The sequence below is a fragment of the Carassius gibelio genome, chromosome A1, assembly GCF_023724105.1.
Source record: "Carassius gibelio isolate Cgi1373 ecotype wild population from Czech Republic chromosome A1, carGib1.2-hapl.c, whole genome shotgun sequence".
Classification (NCBI taxonomy): Eukaryota; Metazoa; Chordata; class Actinopteri; order Cypriniformes; family Cyprinidae; genus Carassius; species Carassius gibelio.
This window is the reverse complement of record NC_068371.1, coordinates 19,479,246-19,506,417: the sequence shown is the minus strand read 5'-3', so window position 1 is coordinate 19,506,417 and position 27,172 is coordinate 19,479,246. Positions and strand designations below refer to the sequence as shown.

Below are 27,172 nucleotides of genomic sequence, written 5' to 3'. Positions count from 1 at the left end.
GGTTATCTTATTTTATTAAATAAATGTTTTGCTCATTGTAACTCATTTTGTCAGCAAAGGTCACATTATTCTCAGGAGGAAGCACATTGAGCCAGCCGGTAAATGTGTTTACACTCGCCATATCATCTGAAACATTGCACATGCGTTGTTTCAGATGATATGGTGAGTGTAAACACATGAATCAGATAGGGTCACAACTGAAAAAAACGTGTAAACGAACAGCCCAAAAAAACTGGATATATGCAACAAATCCAAATTTGACATTGAGACCTGCAGTGTAAACAAGACCTTAGATTATGTCAGAAACTGTGAACTGAACAGGAATCTGTACGCCATCACATCTTATTGGTTTAATGTTTCAGATAGAGCAAGTCTCCCGTTTGACTGATGGTGTGTAAAGTTACTATTTGATATTTCATTAGGGTAGCGGTACTCAAGCAAATGTACTTTATTCACCACTAGACTCTTGTTTTCCTCTAGGGAAAACAAAAAACATGTATTCTGTCATTTTAAGTGGAATATAAACCCTCCACAAAAATTCAACTTACCCACAGAGGTGGGCATCTCACCCCACTGCAGCACCACGTCTTTTGTGATCCTCCCATAAGTGTTTACATACACGCCTTCATCCTCATAGCACACCAATAGCTCAACGCCTTCTGTGTTCGGGAGGATGATGATGGCGTGGGTCTGAATATTCGTTTGAATCTGAGAAAAAGAAAAAGTGTTTAAGTATTTGATTAAAATGATTACTGCAAGTATGATCTGTCCTTCAACATATTTAAAATAGTACAGATCACAATGATAAAAGCTGGAATAAAAAAGAGCATCTGACAAAATTTAATTAATTTAGGGCTGGACAAAATATCGAATGATATGATCATGTGCATCTCATCTTTAAACCGGTTCTGTGATTCGGCAGTTAATACGCAGAGCCAATTTACACGGATAAGCTATGCTATATCGAGTTCATTATTGAAAATCAATCGCCTTCGATAATAAACTCAATATAGCATAGTTTATCAGTGAACTACGGCTCTGTGTATTAACTGCCGCTCCATTTTGAAAGCATGTGATGGGGATTTACCACTTACCACAGAACCGGCTTTACTGACGAGATGCATATGATCAAGTCGTTCAATATATTGTCTAGCCCTAAATTCAGTAGTCAAAGTCCTAAAAGAGCTTACATGTGTGGGAAGGTAGATGTCATAAACTGCCCCTGAATCCACATCTACAGCATGAAAACCAGAGCTGGAGCCATAAATGACCTTTAATCTTTGACCCTCTTCCACAGTCAGATCAACTAAGAGAGGCTTGTGGACCAGGTCTCCAAATGACTACAAAACAAGATAGTAATGTCAGTTAAGAAGCAACCACAATGATTAAAAAAACTTTACATTTTTTATTACTACAACCTACAATTCAATGTCAAGTCAGCTTTATTTCTATAGCACTTTATACATTAAAACCAAAAATTATTCAGACATATTTTTGTTTTTATTAAATTTTTTACTAGTGAGTGCAGGACACTATAGTTTATTTATGCAAGTGAGGATAGCAAAATAAAGTAAACTTTGATATTATACCCCAAAATTCTTCATACAGTGGACTACCTGTAATATTGATACAAATCTGGGACCAAAAATTATTCAGACACTTTAACCTGACCATGTTTTGCTTAAGTGTTATCTGACATTATCAAGATGAATTTGTTCTGACACAGTTTAACTCTGAGTTCTTGTAATATTTTATTATCATTTTCTAAACTAGTAGTGAATATACTCCGATAATGTGTGAAATGATAAAGGTATGAATTTTGGTTTCACTGTACAATACAAATTATTTGTTGAAAGCAACTTCAGAGTTAGAGTTATACAATTCTTCAATTTTGAAATGACAGCAGTGTCAGTGGTGCAATGTTGTCAGTTATAAAAATAAATTCAATTGTAAAGCAGTTCTAAAAAGACGATAGTATTGTTATTCAGCTTAATATAGTTTAATGTTGATTCAATTCAGAAATTAAGTTTTTGTCCTTGTGTCCTTTTGTGTCAGTGGTGTATTGCTGTTATTAATTGTTTTTACACCTTCAGTGTGAAGAGACGTATACATTGAATTAGGTGGGAAAATGGTGTGATTTGAGTATGTTGGGTATTGCACTCACCTTAAAGGCCATAAACTTGTGGTATGGCTTTGGTGCCCAAGCATACACTTCCACTAAATTTTTCAAGGCAATAACCAAGAACTTGATTCTTTCATATTTAACTAAAAAGTGACCAAAAAAAATAAAAATAATAATTAATTGCATTTTACAGATTTCTGTTGTGCAAACCATGCCTGACAGCTGGAAACTTACCGACTTTGTAGTGCACACATCCTTCCAGCTCCCCCACTGTAGTCCAACCCTGTTTTTTTTCCACCTCAGGGTCATTATGCAGAATTTTGTTCCTAAGCCATGACAGATAATAAACTCGCAGTTTGTTCTTCTTTCCTATAAAAGGGTTAAAATTACAAACAAGAGAATTAAAATATTAGCTAAAAGAAAGAGCAAGAAATTAAACATGCTCTGACAAGTCAGTCATATATTCTTTAACCTGATATTGTCACTAGAATATTAAGGCCTTCAAGAACATCCATTTGTTGAAAACGACGTCTGTTAATGAGTGGATAAACTTTCCCCTGCCCACTACGATCAAGAAGCATGAGGCCACTTTCAGTTCCTACCAACAGATTTACTCCTACACAAGGAAATAATAGAAAGAGAGAGTGATAAAATTAATAATAAGGTGTTTATTTTCTGTAACCACATGTCCTACTTTCAGTGGGCTATTATTGTGTGATACATACCCCAAAGTGCAGCACACAGAATCTCAGAGTTGAACCTCTTTTTGTATTTGCGTATTTCTGGTGTGTCACTCTGTGGGCGAGTGTTTACAGGGTTTACATTCACCACAGAGCCCTTGCGGCATGGGTCCTGCAGACGTCCTTCATTACTAAAGCCTGCTGAGAAAACACAATCATACAATCAGCTTGTGATTTAAATTTAGCTAAAATTAATTAATCAAGAATTTAAACATACCGTATTTTCCGCACTATAAGGCGCACCAAATTATAAAGCGCACCTTCAATGAATGGCCTATTTTAGAACTGTTTTCATATATAGAGCGCACCGGATTATAAGGCGCATAGAATAGAAGATACTGCAGTCAAACGTTTGACTGGGTTTGCGTTATGCATCCACTAGATGGAGCTGTGCTAAAGAGAATGTCAACATTTTGACAGAGCGTCTTGATCCATATATAAGGCACTCCGGATTATAAGGCGCATTGTCATTTTTTTAGAAAATAAAAAGGCTTTTAGGTGCGACTTATATAGTGCGGAAAATACGGTATATGTATTATGAATTTAAAAATACATAAAAAAAAGATAAAACGCTGGCTACAAATGCTAAATACATATGATTAGTATTAGGCGATATGATAAAGTAGTTTTATATACTAATTTCATTAAATAAGATATAATAAGGCTTATATACATCACAATATTGTTTTTTTTTTTGTCATTTTATCTTTGATATTAAAAAATAAGAACAAAGATACAAGTGTAAAACAGTAAACATGTTTTTTTTTTTCAGATACAGTAGGTCTATGTTACAATAGCATAAGTAAAATAATAGAGAAACTGAATAATCCATAGCGGACATCACAGGGCAAGACAGAGTTTTGGTCATACAACACTTCATCATTTAACAGCAAGCTGTGCCTCTTCTTTTTTCATTTCTGCTCCACGTGAGACTCGAGTAGTGATGTCTGATTTTTTTAACCAGTTCTTTTTAGCTAACTGGATGAACCGATACACCAAATAGGACAGAAACAGTTTGAAATAATTTGTAGCTCGAGTCACCAATTATCTACTCAATTAGTTAAATATATATATATATATATATATATATATATATTTTTTTTTTTTTTTTTTTTTTTTTTTTTGCATACCCCAGAATATTCAATATCGCTGAATTTATATTTAAAGAAACATATTGTTGCCACAATAAATAATGTAACATTACAAGTCTTGAAGAAATACTTGCCCATGACTTCAGAATGACTTACCCATGTTGTTGAGGGAACTGCCACTGGAAGGGGAAATCTGTAGAAGACGTGGGTCAATAAATGGGGTAAAAGAGGAAGAAGAATTGTGTTTTTGAAGTGTGTTGCTGGCAGACTGTGTCTGAAATAGGACAAAAATAAGACAAAAACAGGGTAGAACAATTTAAAGTGATGCGTCTGAGCTTCTCAAATAACATGTTGAAACTGGCAACTCACAAAATAAGATAAAATCAAGTCCCTAATATATAAACTTAACATGAATTTTAATGTAACTGATGTAATTTATGTAAATTCAAAACCAAACAAGATATACTAGTAACTAAATGGAAAGTACAGATGGCATAAAAGTTAGGTTAAAGATGAAATAAAGTATGACAACAGTTCAGAACGTAAAGAGTAAATATTAAGTTATTTATAAAGATATATAATTTTAATTATATATATAAAGAAATATTGAGATCCACATGCATTTGTTTGTTGTTCTTGACCTTAAAAATTTTTTATTTTTTTTTTAAGACCAAACCAGATCTAGATTAGTGAGAAAATAACTTTTTACATACTATATAATATTATACAATACTTCAGTGGGCATTTGAGGTACTGCAGGGTAGGGTTGTGCCATATCATACATCCATGATAATGCTGGTATACATTTTTACATGTAAAAAAAAAAAAAAAAAAAAGTGTCACAGCAATGATATAAAGATGCAATGACGTATGGCTGACATATATTCCCTAGCACGCACAACAATTTCAAACAGGGCCCAGCAGTACAATCTGCGCTGGAGCCCCGCAAAACCCAGCTATGGCCCAGTGCACCAATCAGTCTGCTTCAAATCGAACACACAGCTGCTGCTGCCACCTTATAACAATTAGGTAGTCTGTCATCAATGACAGTAGCACATTGAAAAAAAAAATGCTGCTGCCTGCCAGCTGCAATCGCCAATAATACATTGTTACATGTTTTTTTTAATTGTATTTCCTCATCGCAAATATTTTTGAAATAACGTGATATAATTTTGAGGCTATATTGCCCACCCCTACTGCAGGGCTTAAATTATATGGAATGGTGACATACGGGAAATGCCAACTCCTATCACTTATATCCTTTCTGGAATTCCTTTGTGAATTAAATTAGATAAATGGGGGGTTTGGGGGTGGGCATGTCCTGAAAGGACAATATCAGAATAAGCCACTTTATAGACTGAAACCACTTTTTGTACCAGGCTGTAAAAAAAAAAGTTGGGCATTTTAACATGGGGAGTCTATGGGACTGACTCCATTTTGGAGCCAGTCTACAACGGCCTGTCGATGAATTGGAGTTTAAGTCACTTCCGTGTTGGTTTTACGAGTGAGAGAAACAGGACAGAAAATAGCCACACACAGCTTAACACATGCTCAGGGCAAGTTTCTGCAATTTGTATGTGTACAGTATGTACATTGATCACTGCTGTCCAGCTTGTTTTGGGTCAAATTTATTTTTGATACATTTGTATTTTTTTAAATATATAAAACAATTTATTTTATTTGGATGTATTTTTTTTAATCAGATTTTCCAATTGTTATAACATCTCTAGTACTTTCCTTAGTTCCAGATAGAGCTGAAGATCTTTGCCTGTGGGGTTCGGGCTTAATTTATATCATTTTACATGGGCTCAGGCCGGGTTCGGGCTTGCGCTCTGGTTTGTGAAGTAAATGAGCGGTCATGTGATGTGTTTCCATTAGCGTGAGAAAGATGCAAAAATGTATGCTCTGGTGATTACGTTTTGGTTGCACCATCAACTAAAGCAAAGTCTGAGGTGTGGAAAAGTTTTGACGATGTTTATAATGAGAATAGGCCTAATGAGCCATGGGGTTATATTGCTGGACGCACCATCATTGAGCACAGGAATGCGCTGAAACCATCTAAAGTCGATTCAATAATTTTCCTCCACAAAAACATGTAGCCTTATCTTGGTGAGTAAAGGTTTTTCAAATTATGACTAAATATTAATCGAGTCTTAAATGCAAAATGTAGACAGGTTATATAGGCTAATGTTGGCATTCTTTTTTTTAATGAAATTTCAGCTGCTAGTGGCGAAGCAAATTCGGCAGAGCTTTTATCTTAACTTTTTACTTTTTAGCTTTTTCTTTTTTGCCAAATACCCATCTTCATTTTAAATTTATCTTAATTTAATTTGTTAAGAAAGACTTGTTTTTATTGGTGCGTTGGCCTATTTATAGGCTAAATGTGCCTATGCCTAGGCCTATTTAGCGTGCTGAATTGTTAGAGCTGGCCTAGAGCCAACATTATTCATGAATAAATTGTTAAAACGTGTATGAATTACTCATTCTTGACAAAAGGCAAAATAGCTGTGTGCATGCCCACATTCTAATAATGTCGGGCTGTAAACGGGTTCGGGCTTTTAAAAAGCTCTCAATCAAAATGTACTTCACTGATAAAAGGTCTGTTGTGCACCATATCTGCTGAATGAAAAGCTGATATTCATTTTGCTCTTGATATGAATTGACCAACGGCTTAAGATTTCTTGCGTTTGGTGCGAAGAGGCCTTTACGTGCTATGGCCTCAAAAACATTATGGTTTTGTTAGAAGCAGAATTCAGTGCAACGGGCAGGGGACATACCTCACTGACTATCAACATGTCCATGGGGATCTGGGGGGACATGGATGGGCTGTCATGACTGGATGAGGGGGAGGATGATGTGGAGTGATGGCTCTGCTGGATGAGATCAGGCAACAGGTGAATGCGGCCTGCATAGCAGTTTCTCTCCTGGTGACTTTGACTGTGTGATGAGCCCAAACCTGGATCCAGAATGGACTCAGGAATGGGACGCAACTGCTTTCTCTCAGCTATGCTCTGGAACCAAGAACAGGGACAGTTCAGTATGAACTTATGCAAAAAAAGAGAACAAGGCCCTGAGGGAAGGAATGCTGAATTCTGCAGAAGTTATCAGCTTAAAAACTGTATTTTACTCATTTGTCTTGTGCCAATAAATAAATAAAATCAAAGGACTGGAAAAAAAAAAAAAAAACACCTTGGAACACATGATGACAAAATATATGATATAATATAATATGTGAAATGAAATTGAGATGAATTAAGAAAAAATATTTTTTACAATACCTGTCTAACGATTAAAGTTAGATCTTTGCTAGGTGTGGTTGCGGCTGGATCACTCTCTGATTCATCATGAACAAGCATGGTTTTCGCCAACTCTTTTTCATTATTCAATTTTGATGAGCTGGAGAGGGAGAAAAAAAATCATCCTTAAAATATTTTTGGTGTTCTATATGGTTTGCTGAGTAGTATTTTAATTAATTGGACTGTGTCACATGCCATGGCCTTGATTCCTCTGCTCCTGAAGTGGATACATCACCCTGCTCCAGCTCCACCACATCATCATCTACATCTGAATCTAAATCTTCACTCGACGAGGAGTAATCTGTCACCTTATGACGAGGTCGCACATCCTCCACTGCACGCAGCTCCTTGGCCAGAGCAGTAAGATCCTGGAGATGTGGGAAAAGTCTGCATGTAAGGGTCTTTGTCAACAACACTCCTAAATTGATTCTTCTCTTTCACACTGAAAAGTTGTATCTATTACAATAATAATTTGTAGAGTACTCAGCAAGTCAATAACTTAATGCAATATGGTTGCAATTCAGGAATGTTGATAAGGCATAAAGATTCATCACTGTAACAGTAAAAAAAAAGTAAGAAAAAAAGGCAGCAAATCAACATCTATGCACAGCAACTTGACATATGTATCGCAAAAAATAAAAAGCTTTAAATTAAACGTGTATTAAAATTATAAGGAGTGGTGTAAACAGAAAATGTACAGCTATTCAAAAAGATCCAAGTGCAGTAAAATAAAATATCACAATACAATATGTGCGGACAAAGCAAAATTGTCATCCAACTCATCATGTCAACCTAGTTTAAATTGTCAGAGGAATTGACTGATTGATGGGGAAGATGATCATGTTGAAGAACACCAGGGACAATCCATAAAATTCCAAAACAATTACTTACAGCATGTCTAGTTGGTCTTACAAACTCTTTCTTCTTTCCAGACTTATTCCCAGCAATCTCTGGCAGCTGCACTGGTGAACCCTCAGACTTTGAAGAGGCTGCAGAGAGTGATAGTGCACAAGAGTCATTTTCAGGGAGATGAGTGGGACATGTCCAGATCACTTTTTGCCAAAGTCAATTTGATCCCCACTGTTTGTTAAAAAAGCTCATGACAGAGATGTGTCTTATACAAAATTTCATTTTATTTGGTTCAGTCAATGACAAATAAACTAAATTCCAGAAACAAATTCCACTATTTTGTTAAGGTGGGTCAAAACTACAATTTTCATCTGCGATACAGAGCCAAATTAAGGGGAGGTAAAAATTACTTCAGAAAGATGGCAGCGTTGTGATATTTTCACACATAGATTGGTTGGTCTATTGATAAAATTAGTTGACTTTAGTACCCTAATGCAATCTTTTGATGCATATTATGCCATTTGTGACCATTCAAAAATAGGACTTTTAAATACTTTAAAATTTTTCTTCAAAGTTTGGATGTCTGTTACTCAAGAAGTATTAAAAATCTCTTAATACACTTTTAGATTTTGGGTTTTAACAAACTTTTATTTTGGTATCTTCATTTTTAAGGCCATATATGGTTCAGTTACATAGATATATTGAAGGGGTCTCAATATGGCTCCAGGAGTCAGTGGTTTATAAAAAATAAATAAAATGAAATAAAATAAAAATTAAAATAAAAGTCACTTTACATACACCCGATTCTTTTTTCTTTTAAAGAGAAATGTCTGGAGAACAAATAATGTTGAGACTAGAAATGTATCATGTTTCCCTCTATCAAAACAATTGCATAGCTCACACCGGTCTTTTTGCCATATATATAATTTTTCCAAAGTTTGCGTGCCTGAAACTCAAGTAGTATTAAATATACCTCAGTATGATTTTACATTCTGGTTCATTTCCAAAGGGCCTACATGGTTCAATCCCAGAAGTCTCAGTCTCAGACGTCACACCCACGGACCGTTGGCAAACGTTTGATGCATACAGTCATGCCCGAAAATAAGGGCACCCTTGGTAAATATGATCAAATGTGGCTGTGAAAATTAATCTGCATTGTTAATCCTTTTGATCTTTTATTTAAAAAAATGCACAAAAACCTAAACTTTCATTGGATAATAAACATTTAAAATGCGGGTAAATATCATTATGAAATAAATGTTTTTCTCTAATACACATTGGCCACAATTAAGGACACTCTGAAGTATATTTCCATTCATATTGACAATTTTGAGTACTCCAGGGTGATTATGAACATGAAATTATCCAGCCATTGCTTCCTGTTTCACAGAAGCATAAATGGGGGGAAACCAAAGCCCAAATTCCCTTAATCATCCATCACAATGAGAAAAAACAAAGAATAAATTTCTGATGTGCAGTAAAAGATAATGGAGCTTCACAAATTAGTGAAGTGGCTATAAGAAAAGAGCTTCAGCAGTGAAAATTCCCATTCTCACCATCAGGGCAATAATTAAGAATTTCTAATCCACAGAAAATGTTACGAAACTGCCTTTAAGAGGACATGTGTCTATATCTTCCTAATGCATGGTAAGGAGGTCAGTTTGAGTGGCTAAAGACTCTCCGAGGACCACAGCTGGAGAATTGCAGAAAATAGTTGAGTCTTGGGGTCAGAAAACCTTAAAAAAAATGGCCAAACAGCACCTACATCACCACATATTGTTTAGGAGGGTTTCAAGAAAAATTCTCCTAGCTCATCCAAAAACAAATCTCCAGCATATTTATTTATCAGGCACGACTGGAACTTCAAATGGGACTGGCTTCTATGGTCAGATGAAACTTTGCTTTTTAGCAGCAGACACTCAAGATGGGTGATGGGATAAAAAGTACCCCATGTGTACAATGAAATATACTGCTTATTTTTTTATGTGGGCCTATATTCCTGCTGGATGTCCTGGACATCTTGTTTAGATACATGGCATCTTTTTTGTGTGTGTAAAGACCTCTAACAATAGCTTGCTCTATTCTTTTTTTTATTCTATCTGTTTTATTTTTATTTATTATATTATTTAATAGCCCATGCTACGTGTACTGTGTTAACCTAGCTGAGACTTTTATAACACTTATATATCATTGCTCTTTTTGTTGTTTTTGATTGCCTCCACTGTCCTCATTTGTAAGTCGCTTTGGATAAAAGCGTCTGCTAAATGAATAAATGTAATGTAATGTAATCTTTGATTCTATCAAATACCAACAGACAAAAAAGTGACTGACTCCGTTAGAAATCTTATAATGGACCATGTTTGGATCATCCAACTGTATAATAATCCAAACTAAAACCTCAAAAACAACACAAAAATGGGTCACTGGGCACTAAAACCAAGCTTCTGCTATGGCCATTCCAGTTCCCTGACCTGCACCCTATAGAAAATGAGTGTCTTGGACTGAAGAGCAGAAACACCAACATGGAGCTGGGAAACTAAAGGGTCTGAAGTGATTCTGGATGAAGAAAGGGTCTCTGATCTCTTGTCAGGTGTTCTCTAACCTCATCAGGCATTATAGGAGAACATTTTGAGCTGTTAAACTGGCAAATGGAGGTTTTAAAAAAATAATTCAATAAAAGGGTGTAATTGTGGCCAATGTGTATTAGAGAAAACATTTATTTCATAATGATGTTTCCCCCCATTTTAAATTCTTATTATCCAATGAATGTTTAGATTTTTGTGAATTTTTAAAATAAAAGATCAAAAGGATTAACAATGCAGATTAATTTTCACAGCCTTCTTTGATCATATTTACCAAGGGTGCCGTTATTTTTGGGCATGACTGTATGAGACACAAAGGTGGAAACACTTCAGGAATGTCGAAGTTGTTATTGGATTGGTTGAATTCTACAGAACTTCCGCGATACGTGTGTGTTGTGTCCTTCACGTTCTGCATAGAAACAATAATATGGTGGTGCCAAAACTGTTACGATCGGAAACTGGAGATGAGAGATCCAAGAGCAATGTTTATTGGGTAATCCAAAAATCTAAATCCAAAACAAGCAGGGGGTCAAAATCATGAAATCAGTCCGGAACAAAACAAACAGGAAACAAGAAACTAGAAAACACAAGGAACGCGAGGAAACTGTGTGACGGAAATTAAGGACTCAATGACACAGAGAGAAAACAGACAGGTTTAAATAGACAGGATAATGAAAATGAAAGTGAAGGCACCTGAGTGCAATTAACAGGTGTGCAATTACGGTGATGAAGGGACAAGGCTTTGTGGGAAATGAAGTGCCTGCGGTGAGGTGCCTATGGGGAAGTGAGACCACTAGTGGACACCCGGGGAAACACAGACCAGACACCGTGACATTACCCACTCCTCTACAGAGCAGCTACCAGATGCTCCACCCGAACACAAGAACAAACCAAGGTGGACCGACGGAGGACCAGGGGGAGGGATGGAGGGCCAGGCAACAGAGGGAAACAGAGACAGGAAGTGCAAAAAACAAAAACAAGGAGACCAGGAGGGAGATGGACCAGCGGAGGATCAGGGGGAGGGATGGAGGGCCAGGTCCATGGAGGGAAAGAGAGACAGGAAGTTCAAAAAACAAAGAGACCAGGAGGGAGATGGACTGGTGGAGCATCAGGGGAAGGGACGGAGGGCCAGGTCTACAGAGGAAAACAGAGACAGGAAGTGTCAAAAACAAAAACGAAACAACAACAAAGAAACCAGGAGGGAGGAGGACCGGCGGAGGATAAAGGGGAGGGACAGAGGGCCAGGTCCATAGAAGGAAACAGAGAGAACACACCAAAAAACAAGATACCAGAAAACACATTGAACGTGAGGAAACTGGGTGACGGAAATTAAGGACTCCATGAGACAGAGAGAAAACAGACAGGTTTAAATAGACAGGATAATGATGATGAAAGTGAAAGCACCTGAGTGCAAATAACAGGTGTGAAATTACGGTGATGAAGGGAGATGGCTTTGTGGCAAATGAAGTGTCTGCGGTGAGGTGCCTATGGGGAAGTGAGACCACTAGTGGAAACCCTGGGAAATACAGACCAGACACCGTGACACAAACCCCTTCACGAAAGAAGAAAGCTTTTGTGTTTACAACCGTGACGTCAAGCACTTATCAGGATTAACTAAACGCTGGATTTTCAAAAGTATGTAAAAAATGTAAAGTTTGCTGCATAGAATAAAAATATGTCTGAGAGTCTTACACACCGGTCTGTTATTGTGGCTACATTTCCACGCCTCGAAAAGTGATGATGAACGAAACGAACTGTGATTGGTTGCTGGACATAACGGTCAAACAGCCTCATGGGTGGGCCTTGGCCAAATAAAGCTGCCATGAAATCCAGACCTTATATATATGATCAAGTTACCCATTTGTCTGCACAGTAACAAAGCAGTACCAACAAAGAAGTTACACTCCATTTATGCAAATTCTGAAAGTTACCATTATTGGTAAATTGAAGGGTGCACGATCCTATTAAATTAAATTACAATCCAAATTAATTATTTTTCTACTTCAGCAAGGAAAAATTTTTACTTCTCTGTGATTATGCTATCTTGTAGCTAAAGCTGTTAAACAACAGATTTCACCGGACCTAAAGTTGGCCCTTCTTCTAAGAATGACCTCTGCTTCAGACCTGTGGTGTATGTTGATAGAAATGGCTTATTCAAAGGTAACTGAAACATAACAGTGAATTTTGTAAGGTTTATTTACAACACTGAAAACATAGTTTTGTATGTTACATAGCACATCAATGCAGTTGCAGGTCCAAATGGTTGAAAATTACCCTTTCTCTGTAGTCAAAAACCAAATAACGCTCACTTTGTATGTAGCTGATATTTACTATTTAAAGATAAATGTTTAAAGAATAAACAATGAAACTTGACTTGTAACTTGTTTACTTCTTGACTTGAAATAATTGTCAAGTTGAGGTGCATTAACTTGCTCCCAGTTAGGGCTGGGTGATATATCTAATGATATGATCATGCACATCTAATCAGTAAAGTTGCTTCCGTGATCACCGCTAAAACCGCCATCACCTGCTTATAATTGGAATGGCATTTAATAGACAGAGCCGTAGATCGCTGACAAGCTACGCAATATCGCGTTTCATTATTGCAGATGAATCGCCTTTGATAATGAACGCAATATTGCGTAGCTTGTCAGCAATCTACGGCTTTGTCTATTAAATGCTGCTCTGTTCAAAAGCAGGTGATGGCGATTTAGCTGTAATCACGGAACCAGATTTACTGACTAGATGCGCATGATCATATAGTTAGATATATCGCCCAGCCCTACTCCCAGTGTGTATTTATAAGATTCTATATTTGAAACAGTTTCAGGATTATTTTGAAAAAGGGATTTTGCTTATTTTAACAGCTTCTGAAGCTACCAAGAGTTCAAATATGCAGTACTGTAACTACATGTCTGAAACAAATCCCACTTTCAATATTATTTGTTCTTCAGACATTGTTCATTAAATAAAATAAGTATCAGATGAATGCAAAGTGACCCACATTTGGTTTTTGAAACCATTGAAAATGTGTACCGTATTTTCCACACTATAAAGCGCACCTAAAAGCCTTTAATTTTCTTGTATATGGATGAAGGCGCTCTGTCAAAATGTTGACATTCCCTTTAGCACAGCTCCATCTAGTGGATGCATAACGCAAACCCAGTCAAACGTTTGACTGCAGTATCTTCTATTCTATGCGCCTTATAATCCGGTGCGCCCTATATATGAAAACAGTTCTAAATTAGGCTATTCATTGAAGGTGCGCCTTATAATCAAGTGCGCCTTATAGTGCGGAAAATATGGTACAATTTAACAATAGGAGCCAAACTGCTGCTGCTATATTTCTAAAGTCATTTTTACTACTGTGAAATTTGGCTCTGAATCTCAGGTGTAATTTTTAACTCACAATGTCTGGTATTCACAACAGAAATGTTACCAAAATTATCAAAATCAGTTATTGATTTATGAATTTTTAGACTGACATACAGAATCCCAGAACTAGCAGCGGCAGATGTGAGAATGAAGTTATGCAAATTAATATGTAATTTAATCACTTGACTGGGTCAACAAGAATAATAGCTGCCTCAGATCACTGTGAAAATAGTTAATGACAACTCCTTTTAAATAATCAAACAAGTTATGGAGATTTTTTTTTTATCTAAAAGGGATCAAGAATTGAGAAATCACATTTTCCCTTTTAAACGTGTAATGTGAAATATTTTTCTGAATCTGTTAGAGATGCTATGTAACACACAGAACTATGTTTTCGGTGGTGTAAAATAAACCTTAGAAAATTCACTGTTATGTTTCAATTACCTTAGAACAAGCCATTTCTATCTACATACACTGGGGGTCTGAAGCAGAGGTCATTCTTAGAAGAAGGGCCAACTTTAGGCATGTCAGGTGAAATCTGTTGTTTGATAGCTTTAGCTACAAGATTTAGGCATAATCACAGAGAAGTAAAACATTTTCCTTGCTGAAGTAGAAAAATAATTAATTTGGATTGTAATTTAATTTAATAGGATCGTGCGCCCTCAAATTTACCAATAATGGTAACTTTCAGAATTTGCATAAATTGAGTATATACAACTTTGTTGGTACTGCTTTGTTACTGTGCAGACAAATGGGTAACTTGATCATTCACAGGTTAAATGCCTTTTGCATCGTAACATAACATATCAGTTTACCAAATACTTATGTATTTCTAGGGTTGTCCCCGACTAAGGATTTTCAGTCGAATTGGAATTTTCGAATCTTTCGACTGATTTTCGAATCATATGTTTGGGGGTGGGACAAAATACATTAACAAGAGTCAAGTCAGACATTCGACTTACATAATTACTGATGTTTACACACAGAGAAAATGTGTAATGAACACCTTGCAGATAAACGGGGTAAATAATGTTTTATGTTTTGATTAACAGATAGCTAGAAACCATAACAATTTACAATTTTATTTATTTTTATTTTTTTTTTACAATACTGCTCTCATTATAACGTTAGCCTAAAACGTTAGCAGTTCTGCATTTCTGTTTTGAGCTGCGCGCACTGAAGATGACCAGTAGAGTGAAGCATTTGATAGCAATTTTTTAATCAATGGGATTCAACTCATAATTTCATACAGAATATGCTTCGTTATTTACACAACATAACGTTTATATTAAGACTTATAGGGTATTTGCAAAAAGGGCCTGAATGCACATGAACATATCTGCGGTGCTCTGAATGAACTCCTTTTGTGGATGCATCCTTCACGAAACAATGTGCAGCATCACGTCATCTAAACTCTAAAAATTCATAGCATTTTAGCATAATAGTCTTCTCATTATAATAGTATCTATATCATAACAGTCCCAGTCATAGTTACTAATATTCTGCATTGTAGTTTGACCTGCTCGCGCTGTGCGCTTTAGAGATATCATCTTAGTACTACAATGAAGCGCTTGACTCAAAACCAAATGCATCTTATATCAGGTAAATAATATCCACAATATACATACACCGGCTGAAATGTTTTGAAATCACTTGTACCCTACCTGTTCTAAAAAATCCAGTCTCTGCCGGTGTCAGTTTGAGTCTTGGTAAAGTTTAAAAATCCCTGCCGCCAAGATGCTCTACTGTCGGTCACGTATTATGGAAAGTGAAACATAAATCTATAGGGTTGGTTGGATTTATTCACACACTTTAAAATATAAATTTGATAATTTATCACAATAGGCTGTAACTTATAGGGAGAAAACCGGTAGTTCTATGTGAAATCAGACATTTGAGCTCCCCCATATAGTCAAAATGGAATAATTAATAACACCCCGCGAATATCCGACCGTTAGATTGGTAGTCGAATCAGACTCCTCGAATCAAAGCATCGATTTATCGACTATTCAGTGTCACCCCTAATTTCCTAATTTATCTTTGTAAAGAAACCTAAACGCTTCACTAGCTACTCTCTGCTGTCTCAGATAATGACATCTTTGTCCTGTGTCGACAACCGTAGTATCTCAAGGGGACAGGGGAGGTGCTAATCCGTTTATTGCAATTTGCGACATTACCGCTAGATGCCGCTAAAATCTACACACTGCATCTGTAACATTTAAGAGGTCATGTAAAAACATACTGACCTTTTCAGAACTTAATATATAATTGGTGAAACTTATTTTATTGGACCTAAGCTGTCAAAATGACTCACTTTCAACGTCCGCATTATTACATGATAAGAGAAGAATACATCAGCACAAGACTGCCTGCACAGCACATCATGCACATATATTTTGTTAGTGTTCAAAGTGTAGTTATTTTTGGGAAGCTATATGGTGTATTATTACTAGTATTTTTACTCTTTGTATTCCCATGTCATTCAGGGGATACCCCTGATGGGGTTTAAGATATTATTATTCACAAATAAAAAGGCTGTGATCCAGAAATTGTACAGAGTAGCCACATATCTATCTATGACTGTCTACACTGCACAATGAACCTCTTATTAGGGCCCGAGCAACGATGGTGTGAGGACCCTCTTGTATCTACTATGTTTCTTATTAAAATTATGAAAATTTTCGTTTGATATAGGATTCAGAAGAGGGTGTGGCAAAATGGCTTGACAGCGCCACCTATACTAAAAAAAAAAACAACAGCCTTCCAGCTATGTTTCACGTACATGCACGAAAATTGGCATACACTTGTAACACACCAATACCTACAAAAAAGACTCCTGGAGCAAAATTCTAAACCCAACAGGAAGTCGGTTATTTTTAATATTATGAGCAAATTTTGTGCCATTTTTGTCATTTCCATGCGTTGTATTTTAACAAACTCCTCCTAGAGATTTATTCAGATCAACACCAAATTTGGTATGCCTAATATAAAGGCCTTTGCGATGTTAAATTGCGAAGACCTTGAGTTTTCGTTGAGGAGCGTGTACGTGGCGGTCTAGCGACTTTTGATGATTCGCCATGAAAAATGAATTTATTATAACTCAGACATAAAATGTCCAATATGCCCCAAACTTCACATGTTTGATAAGACTCCGAACCTGAACAGATTGACATGCCCATATTCAGTTATAGTCATAGCACCACCTACTGGCAACAGGAAGTGACATTTTACACTGCGACGAACTACTCCTAGAAATTTTATGACATCAATGTCTTTTTTGTGGTCAGTCTAATCTAAAGGCCTGTGTGATGTTCAGTTGTGAAGATCTTGAGTTTTCATTAAAAGGTGTGTCCATGGCGCCGTGACGAAGTTCGATGTCTCGCCATGGGAATAAAAGATGTTATAACTCAGGCATAAAATGTCCAATATTCCCCCAAACTTCACATGTTAGATAAGACTTCTGCCCTTAACTGATCTACATGCCAATATTCAGTTATAGTCATAGCGCCACCTGCTGACAACAAGAAGTGACAATTTACGCTGCGACAAACTTCTATAAATATTTTGACATTAATGTATTTTTTGTGGTCAGTCTAATCTAAAGTTGTGCCTGTGTAATGTTAAATTGTGTAGATCTTGAGTTTATGTTAAAGGGCATGTCCATGGCTCCATGACAAAGTTTGATGTCTCGCCACAGCAAGAGAAGTTTTTGTAACTCAGGCATAAAATGTTCAATCTTCACATGTTCGATAAGAGTCCTGGCCTGAACATATCTGAAGGCCAATATTCCATTATAATGGTAGCGCCACCTGCTGACAACAGGAAGATTGACAAATATTGAATTTACTTTGATATATGTCACTCATATTTATGACTTTAAATGCATATTTCTAAACGTTCACCATTTTACTAAAGCCACTAGCTGCCGGTGAGCACGGGTGCGAGGGCCCGTTCATCGCTGCTTGTAGCTTTAATTTACATTGTGTTTGCACTGTGTTAGTTATGGTCAATGTTTTTTTGAGACTGCAAAAACTGAGTTGCAGTGGTGAGACAACTGCATTCATGTGCACAAGAGACATGACTGTGATTGGCTACAATGCTCAGAGCTGCAACCTTTGAAGCACCGGCAGTAGTTAAAAATATAATGCCATTAATTATTTTATATTTTACAAAAATATAATATCTATTTTCATGATTAATCTCAGCAACTCTAATAGTGCAATATAGTAAAAGATTTCAAAAGTGTTATACATAATCATTTCACAGTGGTACTTCAGGAACATATTTGGACACCCTTCTAAAGAGTTTTATATTAGTTTGAATTTCAGTGTGTTAATAATAATAATAATAATAATAATAATAATAATAATACTCACAACGAGCCCTGAACATCTCCCCTGTGCTGGCCTGTGATCCAGTTTGAGAACTGGAGTTACTGGAGCCAGACGAACTCCCACTACCTGGTCTAGATGAGAGCTGTTCAACCCGCTCCCACAGCAGACGTGGCTCCATGTTACTACTGGGAAGAGAGTTCAAAAGACAAAATTACTGACATTTTCCTGAGAAATATAAACTTTTACATGTACAGAGTCAGAGGTGAATATTCTATGTATAAATTATGTTAAAGATCACACATTCCAGCATTCCTCTGTCCAGTTTGGTTGTTATGCATCCCAGTCTGTAGTGGAGAATCTCGACGGGATAACACAGGAGATCTAGAAGTTGTTCTTACTGGCACCTTGCAGGAAAGTAAGAAGAGGATCTTGTCAATATTAAATACATATTATATTACATTTCATTTTATAGCAAAAAAAAAAAAAAAAAAAAAAAAAAAAGTAGCACAATTAGAGATCAAGCAGTTTTAAAAGGTGGAGAAAATTTTATTTGTTAAGACCATGCCAGATTCTGTGGCTATTTTAATAGCAAGAAAATTTTATGGTAAAACTAAATCAGGTTTTTACAGTGTATTCTTGTTTAAAATTCTAAAACTATACTTGGGCTATAAACTGACTTGAAAAATAATAATTATTATAATAATTGCACATTTTACTGAAATCAAGATTATTCCCACCTAACAAAAAAAGTTTTTAAATATACGTTTACATTAATTTACATTAAATTAATAATTTCACTTTCAATCTTCAAATTAAAGTAGAAACAACATACAGTATATTTTTTATATTTGTTTTTGACTGAAGGTATCACTGATACCAACAAAGGTGCAACTAAAAAAAATTGAATATGATGGAAAAGTTTTATTTAAAAAAAGTAATTTTATTTATTTTTATTTTTTTTGTAATTTAATTCAAAAAAAGCAAACTTTCTTATATTATAGATTAGTTGCACACAAACTGAAATATTTCAAGAGTTTTTTGTTTTAATTCTGATGGTTATGGTTATGACTTACAGCTTAGGAAAATTACAATTTCAGTATCTCAACAAATGAGAATTATTTTCTCAAAGATCAAAAAAAAAAAAAGATTTACAAAACAGAAATGTTCAAGATCTCCAAAAGCAGGTTCAATTATGCACCCAATAATCGTATGGGTCTCCTTCTGCATGAATTATTGCTTCATTGCGGCATGGCATGGAGGCGATCAGCACTGCTGAGGCGTCACTGAATCCCATGATGTTTTGTTAGTGTCCTTCAGCTCTTCTGTGTTGTTTGTCAGATGTTGCTTATCTTCCTCTTCACAATACCTAATATATTCTCTGAGAGGTTCATGTCAGGTGAGTTGAGTTGACTGGCTAATCAAGCACAGTAATATGGTCAGCAAACCACTTGAAAGTGGTTTTGGCACTGTGGGCAGGTGCTAAAGTCCTGCTGCAAAATTAAATCAGTATCTCCATAAAGCTGGTCAGCAGATGAAAGCAAAAAGTGCTCCAAAATCTCATGGTAGATGGCTGCATTGACTTTGGACTTGATAAAACATAATGGACCAACACAAGCAGACGTCACGGCACCTTAAATCACCACTGACTTTGGACACTTCACACTGGACTTTGGATTCTGTGCATCTCCAGACTTTCTCCAGACAGAAATGCTTCTGACATTTTTTTTTTTTTACTGGTTCAGGAGTGGCTTGGTTCTAGGAATGTGATAGCTGTAGTCCTTTTCCTGAAGACATCTGCGTGTGGTGGTTCTTGAAGCACTGACTATGGATTTTGTCCACTCCTTGTGAAGCTCTCCAAAGTTCTTGAATTGGCTTTTCCTGACAATCCTCCCAAGGCTGTGGTCATCCCTGTTGCTTGTGCACCTTTTCCTACCAAACTTTTTCCTTCCAGTCAACTTTCTATGAATATATTTTGAGACAGCATTCTGTGAACAGCCAGCCCCTTTCAGCAATGACTTTCTGTGGCTTACCCTCCTTGTGGAGGTTGTTGATGATTGTCTTCTGGACCATTGCCAAGTCAGTAGTCTTTCTCATTACTGTGGTTGCATGTTCTAAACTAAGCACCCATTATTTATACAAAAAAATAATCAAACTAATCAAGCTCAAAATTGAATATTCAAATTTTTTAAGATACTGATTTCTTTTATTTTTCCTAAGCTGTAATTCGTAACCATAAAAAAAAAAAAAAAAAAAAAAAAAACACACACACACGCAAATATACAGTATATATACCGTATTTTCTGCACTATAAGGCACGCTTAAAAGCCTTCAATTTTGTCAAAAAACGACTTAATCCGGAGCGCTTTATATCTATATCTAGTGGATGCATAACGCAAACCCAGTCAAACGTTTGACTGCAGTATCTTCTATTCTATGCGCCATATAATCCGGTGCGCCCTATATATGAAAACAGTTCTAAAATAGGCCATTCATTGAAGGTGCGCATTATAATCCAGTGCGCCTTATAGTGAGGAAAATACGGTATATACAGTTGCAATCAAAATCATTCAACCCCCTTGACTTGCAAGACAATTTGCTGTGGAGAACAACATTTTATGAAATTAATTTAACAAAGGCATCAGTAAAGTATTAGAGAAAGTTTGTTAATACACTTTTGAGTGATTCTGAGAATGGAACATTGATGAATCATGATAAAATTCGAACATGTTCAAAATTATTCAACTCCCTTTGTGCAGAATCTTTTATTCTTTAAAATCTCCAATAAACGCTGTCTGTATGTGTTTAGAAGCTTCTGTCACCTCTCTACTACAGTTTTGGCCCATTCCACACCTGAAAAAGCTTTCAGGTCACTGATAATCTTTGGTTTTCACATTTCCACTACTTTCTTCAAATTCAACCAGATATTTGAAATAAGAATTAAGCCTGGAGACTGAACAGGTCACTCAAGTACATTATATGACAGATCCCTGAACCAAGCAGAAGTAGATTTGGATGTGTACTTTGGCATGACTGGCCTGCATGAAAGTCCATTGATCATCAGCTTCAGTCTTTGCACCAAAGGCATCACAATTCTTGTCAAATTGGCCTGACACTTTAAAGAATCCATGATGTCCTTCATACAGTCATGATTTCCACTTCCTTCTACAGTAAAGAAACCCCATAACAGGACTGATCAACCTCCAAGTTTGAGGATGGAGATGGTGTTCTTCTGCTTATGAGCTTTGCCTTTTTTGCAGCAAACATACCGCTGATCCACGGTTCCAGTTTGGTCACATCACTCCATATAACATTCCTCCAGAGCTCCACAAGTCTACACACATGAATTTTATCAAGTTCAAGTTGTCCTTTGTTCTTCTTGATCAAGAGTGGTATTCTGATGTCTACAAGAAGGCAATACTTGTCTAGTGATCTTCTCACACACTGCTTTGAAATGGTTTTCCTCCTTTCATCAGGTCATATTGCAAGTCTTTGGCTTAACATTGCAGATTTTTCTCAGTTGCTCTGATTAAACATTTGATGATATTGTGCTTTTTCTTCCACAACCTCAAAGATTTTCTGGTAAAACACACTTTAAGCTAAGGAATAAGGCTGAGAGCTGTGTCTCTAGGAACTTTCAATGTCTTGGAAATCTTCATATAGCCTTAGCCTTTCTAAAGTACTACTATATTTATTCTCTTTAGCTTTTGTGAGATCTCTATTGACATTTTTGCTATTTAACTTCAACACATTCATGGGCTAACTGTATGTGTAACAGCTCAAGCTAATTCAGTTTTTAATAGAGTTTCTAAAAGCTTAATTGTGTTTTATTCCCCACCATGCAAATAAGTGATTTAAAAACAGCAATGTTGAATAGGGGTTGAATAATTATGACATAGCAGTATTATTAAAAAATCTTATAACTCAAAAAGCATTTTATTATATATTGACAATATCACTTTTAATATTCCAGTGAACTGTTATAGATAAAATTAATTGAGAAGATACAATTTGAATGTCGAGGAATAGTTAATTTATTTCAGTAATTCAACTCAAATTGTGGAACTCATGTATTAAATAAATTCTATGCACACAGACTGAAGTAGTTATACTTTGAATTGTGATTATTTTGGCTCACATTTAACGAAAACCCACCAATTCACTTCTCAACAATACCAAAAAAAAAAAAAAAAAAAAAAAAAAACACATTTAGTCAATTGTTGGCCTTCTGGAAACTATGTTAATTTACTGTCCATGTATTCAGGACTTGGTAGGGGCATTTTCTTTTCTCTGCGCCAGATTCTGATGTATTATCCATGGGCATAGATGTCCATCCATCAATTATTGCGTATTCTACGTATAGGGATAAGTACTGGGGTTGGAAATTGTTAGAAATTTTCTGGTTCCACCTAATGGTTCCGGTTCCAATTCCAGTTCCATTAAAATCATTAAACAACTATTAAAAAATAGCTCTAAATAAAAATGCACAATACTCAACTACTAAATGCTCAATACTGTATATTACTTACAGTCAACTTAATTTAAGTTAACTGTCACCTGGCCCCTCTGTGGGCCACCTACGTTTACGTCACTATATTACAATAAAATCCTAATCTAATCATGACAAACTATATATCGTTGGAAAGGTCTAAGACTCCTAAATATATATTTTACCAATCGTTTTTGTTAAAGATTATGTAGTAAAAGTAATAGATTAATTTAAAACCTACATCATAACAGGACTGTTGCTTTTTTTCTCTATCACACTTTAGAAGTCATCAGAAATTATTTATCACTTGAAAACTTAAAATCTCAAAATTCATTCTTTGAAAACCATTTTAAATTTAAACATTGCATTACCATGAAAATTGTACATCACAATCATGTTACAAAATGTTTTCAGTCATTTTTTATACAAATTTAGGTTTTTGATCATGCACTTTCAAGTCTAAGTTCAAAAATGTGAGTGACAGTTAAAAAGTTAAAGGTTGGAAATATGTTTCAAATTTAAACATATATTACAGTATACAGATCTTCATTAGTAGGGTTGGGTATTGGCAATAAAAAAATTGGCTTATCAAGCAGGAATAAGCTTGTTGGCCAAATAGTCCCTTGAGGGCTGAGACACTTGTTAATTTCCCTAAATTAATGAAATATAAAATGTAAAATGTTATACTTATAACCATGTATACACCCTCTCCATAAAGCCCTTATCTTACAAATAATAATGCAGTCAGGAGATGGTGTGATGAAATGAGTGGTTTCCACATTTCTAAACACTAAAACTTGCTTGTGTGACCTTTGAGAATAAAGCTTGGTGACTCTTCGTCCCCTTGGAATTATAAGGTTCTGTCTGCGTTCTGAGCAGTTTTGAGATATTGAGCTTCAAAGTTTTTGTGTTCCATAGACTTCTGTAGATAGAACCTTTTTGTTTTTTCAATAAAAAAATCTCAAAATGTATACAACTTAAAAAAAACATCACATAATGTAAATAAGTTGTCACAGAATAAATATGTGAATAACTCAATTTTGACAAAAATGTCAGATAGAACCTTATAATTCCAAGGGGACGTCTTGTGCAGCAAACACATTTGAGCTTCCATTATTATTATACTGTATAGATTAGAATAAAAGTATGAGTAAAATGTGTTCATCATACAAAGTGTTTGTGTCTTTTTAGGAGACTTGGATTAAAGCACTCAATTCATATTCATTCTTCTATGATGTCTTTAGAAATTGTTTTAAGCTTGAAAGTTTTGGTTGAATGGACTTTGAATGGAGGGACAGAAATGTCACAGGTTTCATTAAAATATGTTCATTGCACTTTTGAAAAGGAAAAAAATATATATTGGTATGGAATGACATGAAGGAGAGTAACTGATCACAGACTTTTCATTTTTGGGTGAACTATACATTTAAAAGTATTAAAACTACATTTTAGCCTATACAATTCCAGAGTTATGGGTGAAAACAAATGTACTCATAGTGCCACTTAGTATCAGACAGATGTCTCTAAAAGAATGTATCAGTGGTCCCTTTTCTTACCCTCGGGGGCAACTCTTCATCAAGGGTCTGCTCAGGGGGCTCATGGCCCCTGGATTTAGAAACATGTTGAGAGTGGTCAGGGTATGAAGGGTGTACTGGGTGGTGCTGGTGAGAGGAGTCCTGAGAGCGAAGATGAAGCTGTGCGAAAATAGGAACAGGATCACTGAAGGACTGGGAGCGAGACACAGGGGGTGCAGATGAGTTACTCTTTAGAGCAGCTAAGTGAGACCACTGGACCTTTCAAGGAGGGGGATAAAACAACAGGAAAGTGTGACATGGAGGGTAGAAATGCTAAGCTATCAATGAGTAAACAAAGACCAATGATAAGTATGATGCAGACTGTGAAATATAAGAGAGTCTATTAATTCACAGATGACAGCAGGGGTATGTCACCCAGATCCTTTAAGCAGTTTTTTTTTTTTTTTTCACATTCACTTTTTTTCACATCATGACGTGTTTCGTCATGAGTCTTATGCTGTGTTCCAGACAACTCGAAATTCAGATTTTTCCCACTTCCTACTCTGAAATAACATCTGGAACACCACTTAAAGGTGTCATCGGATGCCCATTTTCCACAAGTTGATATGATTCTTAAGGGTCTGAAAAGTAGTAACATAGTTTGGTTAAAATTTCTCAATGGTAGTTTAAAACAACACCCATGTACACTGTCAAAAAACAGCTCTTTTCAGAGCAAGCCATTTCATAAAATTTTCCATTAAATGCAAATGAGCTCTGCTGACCCCGCCACTCTCTTCCGAGTCGCTCTCCGCATTCAGCATGAAACTTGCTAATTAGCACATTATTAGGAAAGATGATTTGCAAAGATTAATTAAAAAAATTCTTATATTCTTTGGTGAAACTGGTCTATGTGTGACATCACACAGGAGGCATCTGAGATTGGCTTGATTTGATAAAGGCGAAATGAACTGAGATAAAAAATATATATATAAATAAACACCGGGTGAATTTGTATCATTATAGGGTGGTTATATACATGCACTGCCAACACACATTTTAGTTCAAACACCTTGTAAAAGTGCATGTACAATATGGGGGCCAACCAGAGTGTGCTTTTTACCTCAGTGTCTGCAAAGTGCATTTGCAGCTTTTGACCGCTGAGTGGCACCTTAACCACAAGTTATCAAACAAACGCAGCAAAGCACATTTTTGCAAATAGCCGTCAACTGTGCCTCGCCGAAGTGGTACATTTGAAGGCTGCAGTCGGGAAAAATGAAAGAACACACTATGAAAGAACAGACTTTACTCTAAGCTTCACATTATTACACCATATTTTAGATTTGAACAACTAATGATCAACAATTTGGAGCAGCATCGGCTGTTAGATCACGTTAGATTCTGACAAGAAACATTATTTTATTAATAAATAAATGTCTCCTTTTTCACAATTATAATGCTACTTCTGCCTGTGTTTTGTGGCAAACTTAATGCATGTGCTTGAGCGCGGATTATATTATGGCTCATTATAGATTAGACTGTTAATTTAATATTAAAGTGTGATTAGTTTAATAATGACCTAAATGAATGTCTAGTAGTAACTAAAAACTCTTAACATGGAGGCAGCCCTATTAAAATTTGTTAAAGTTTTTAAAGCACTTCATAGGTTTGCAGGGCCGGCCCGCGGCATGGGCGGTATAGGCAAATGCTAAGGGTGCCACTCATCCATAGGGGCGCCAGAATGAGTGAACGAGTGAATTTTTTTTTTATAATAGGCTACTATTTAAAAACCATTAATTCAAAATACTACCAAATAAAGCAAAAAAAAATAAAAGTCCAGCTCTTCAATCTTCCCCCGCCCATCGAGTGCTTGAAGTGCGTCAGAAACAGAGCGCGCACGATCAGTTGTTGGTAATTTGTTGTGTAGCGTGCCCGACGCCGCATCCAATGTAGACAGCACTGCTTTTGTTAACACACAGCTCGTAGAAACGGGCCTGGCAGCTCGCGCCAGTTCTAGACACGGTGAAAGTTTCCTGATTGTGACGGAAGGCTGAATTTACATGACACATTATAAATGAGCATAGTCTGCGATAGATACAGTGCCAAAAAGAAAAGAAGAGGATAAAGACAGAGGTAAAGAGATGTAGTGAAAGAACAATTTATTGCATAGGAGTAAGATACTATAATTTCATGGCAGTTATTTTTACCTTAAACTTAATGTTAGCAGTTGTTCTGAGTTCTGAGTCCCCAGACTGTGATTTTGTACAATCATGTCAATTTTAAGACGCATTTTTTATTATCACTTTTTTATTAATGTTTTACTCTACAGTTGTGCAGATTTGGGGGGATACAGTACAGGCCAAAAGTTTGGAAACATTACTATTTTTTAATGTTTTTGAAAGAGGTTTCTTCTGCTCATCAAGCCTGCATTTATTTGATCAAAAATACAAAAAAAAATTAATATTGTGATATATTATTAAAATTTTAAATAATTTGTTTTCCATTTACTATACTTTAAATTATCATTTATTTCTGTGATGCAAAGCTGAATTTTCAGCATCATTACTCATCACATGTTACATCCAGTCTATCACATGATCCTTTAGAAATCATTCTAATATGATGATTTATTATGAGTGTTGGAAACAGTTCTGCTGTATATATATATATATATATGCTGTATATGCGCTAAATCATGAACACAATGACAGGGTGAAATGGGCTGTGATGCATGGGGCGCCAGGTAAAATCTTGCCAAGGACAGCAAATTGGTCAGGGCCTGCCCT

General features: G+C 36.0%; 1 protein-coding gene across 6 annotated transcripts in view; it reads right to left on the bottom strand.

The window, feature by feature from the left end:
- The window catches only part of LOC128015742 (mitogen-activated protein kinase kinase kinase kinase 4), a 395,708-nt gene that overhangs the window by 156,564 nt on the left and 211,972 nt on the right, over nt 1-27,172 (bottom strand). For 2 of the 6 annotated variants that reach the window (XM_052599872.1, XM_052600037.1), the window contains exons 16-29: nt 24,432-24,668; nt 18,690-18,793; nt 18,432-18,574; nt 8,141-8,238; nt 7,445-7,617; nt 7,232-7,349; nt 6,731-6,964; nt 4,110-4,227; nt 2,848-3,003; nt 2,595-2,738; nt 2,357-2,491; nt 2,165-2,265; nt 1,191-1,340; nt 549-708 (exon numbers count right to left, since the gene is read on the bottom strand). In XM_052599872.1, coding sequence (XP_052455832.1) covers nt 549-708; nt 1,191-1,340; nt 2,165-2,265; nt 2,357-2,491; nt 2,595-2,738; nt 2,848-3,003; nt 4,110-4,227; nt 6,731-6,964; nt 7,232-7,349; nt 7,445-7,617; nt 8,141-8,238; nt 18,432-18,574; nt 18,690-18,793; nt 24,432-24,668 — 2,071 coding nt within the window. The remainder of the gene's footprint in view (nt 1-548; nt 709-1,190; nt 1,341-2,164; nt 2,266-2,356; nt 2,492-2,594; nt 2,739-2,847; nt 3,004-4,109; nt 4,228-6,730; nt 6,965-7,231; nt 7,350-7,444; nt 7,618-8,140; nt 8,239-18,431; nt 18,575-18,689; nt 18,794-24,431; nt 24,669-27,172) is intronic. The other 4 variants (XM_052599965.1, XM_052600112.1, XM_052600194.1 and 1 more) reach the window with 3 other exon arrangements.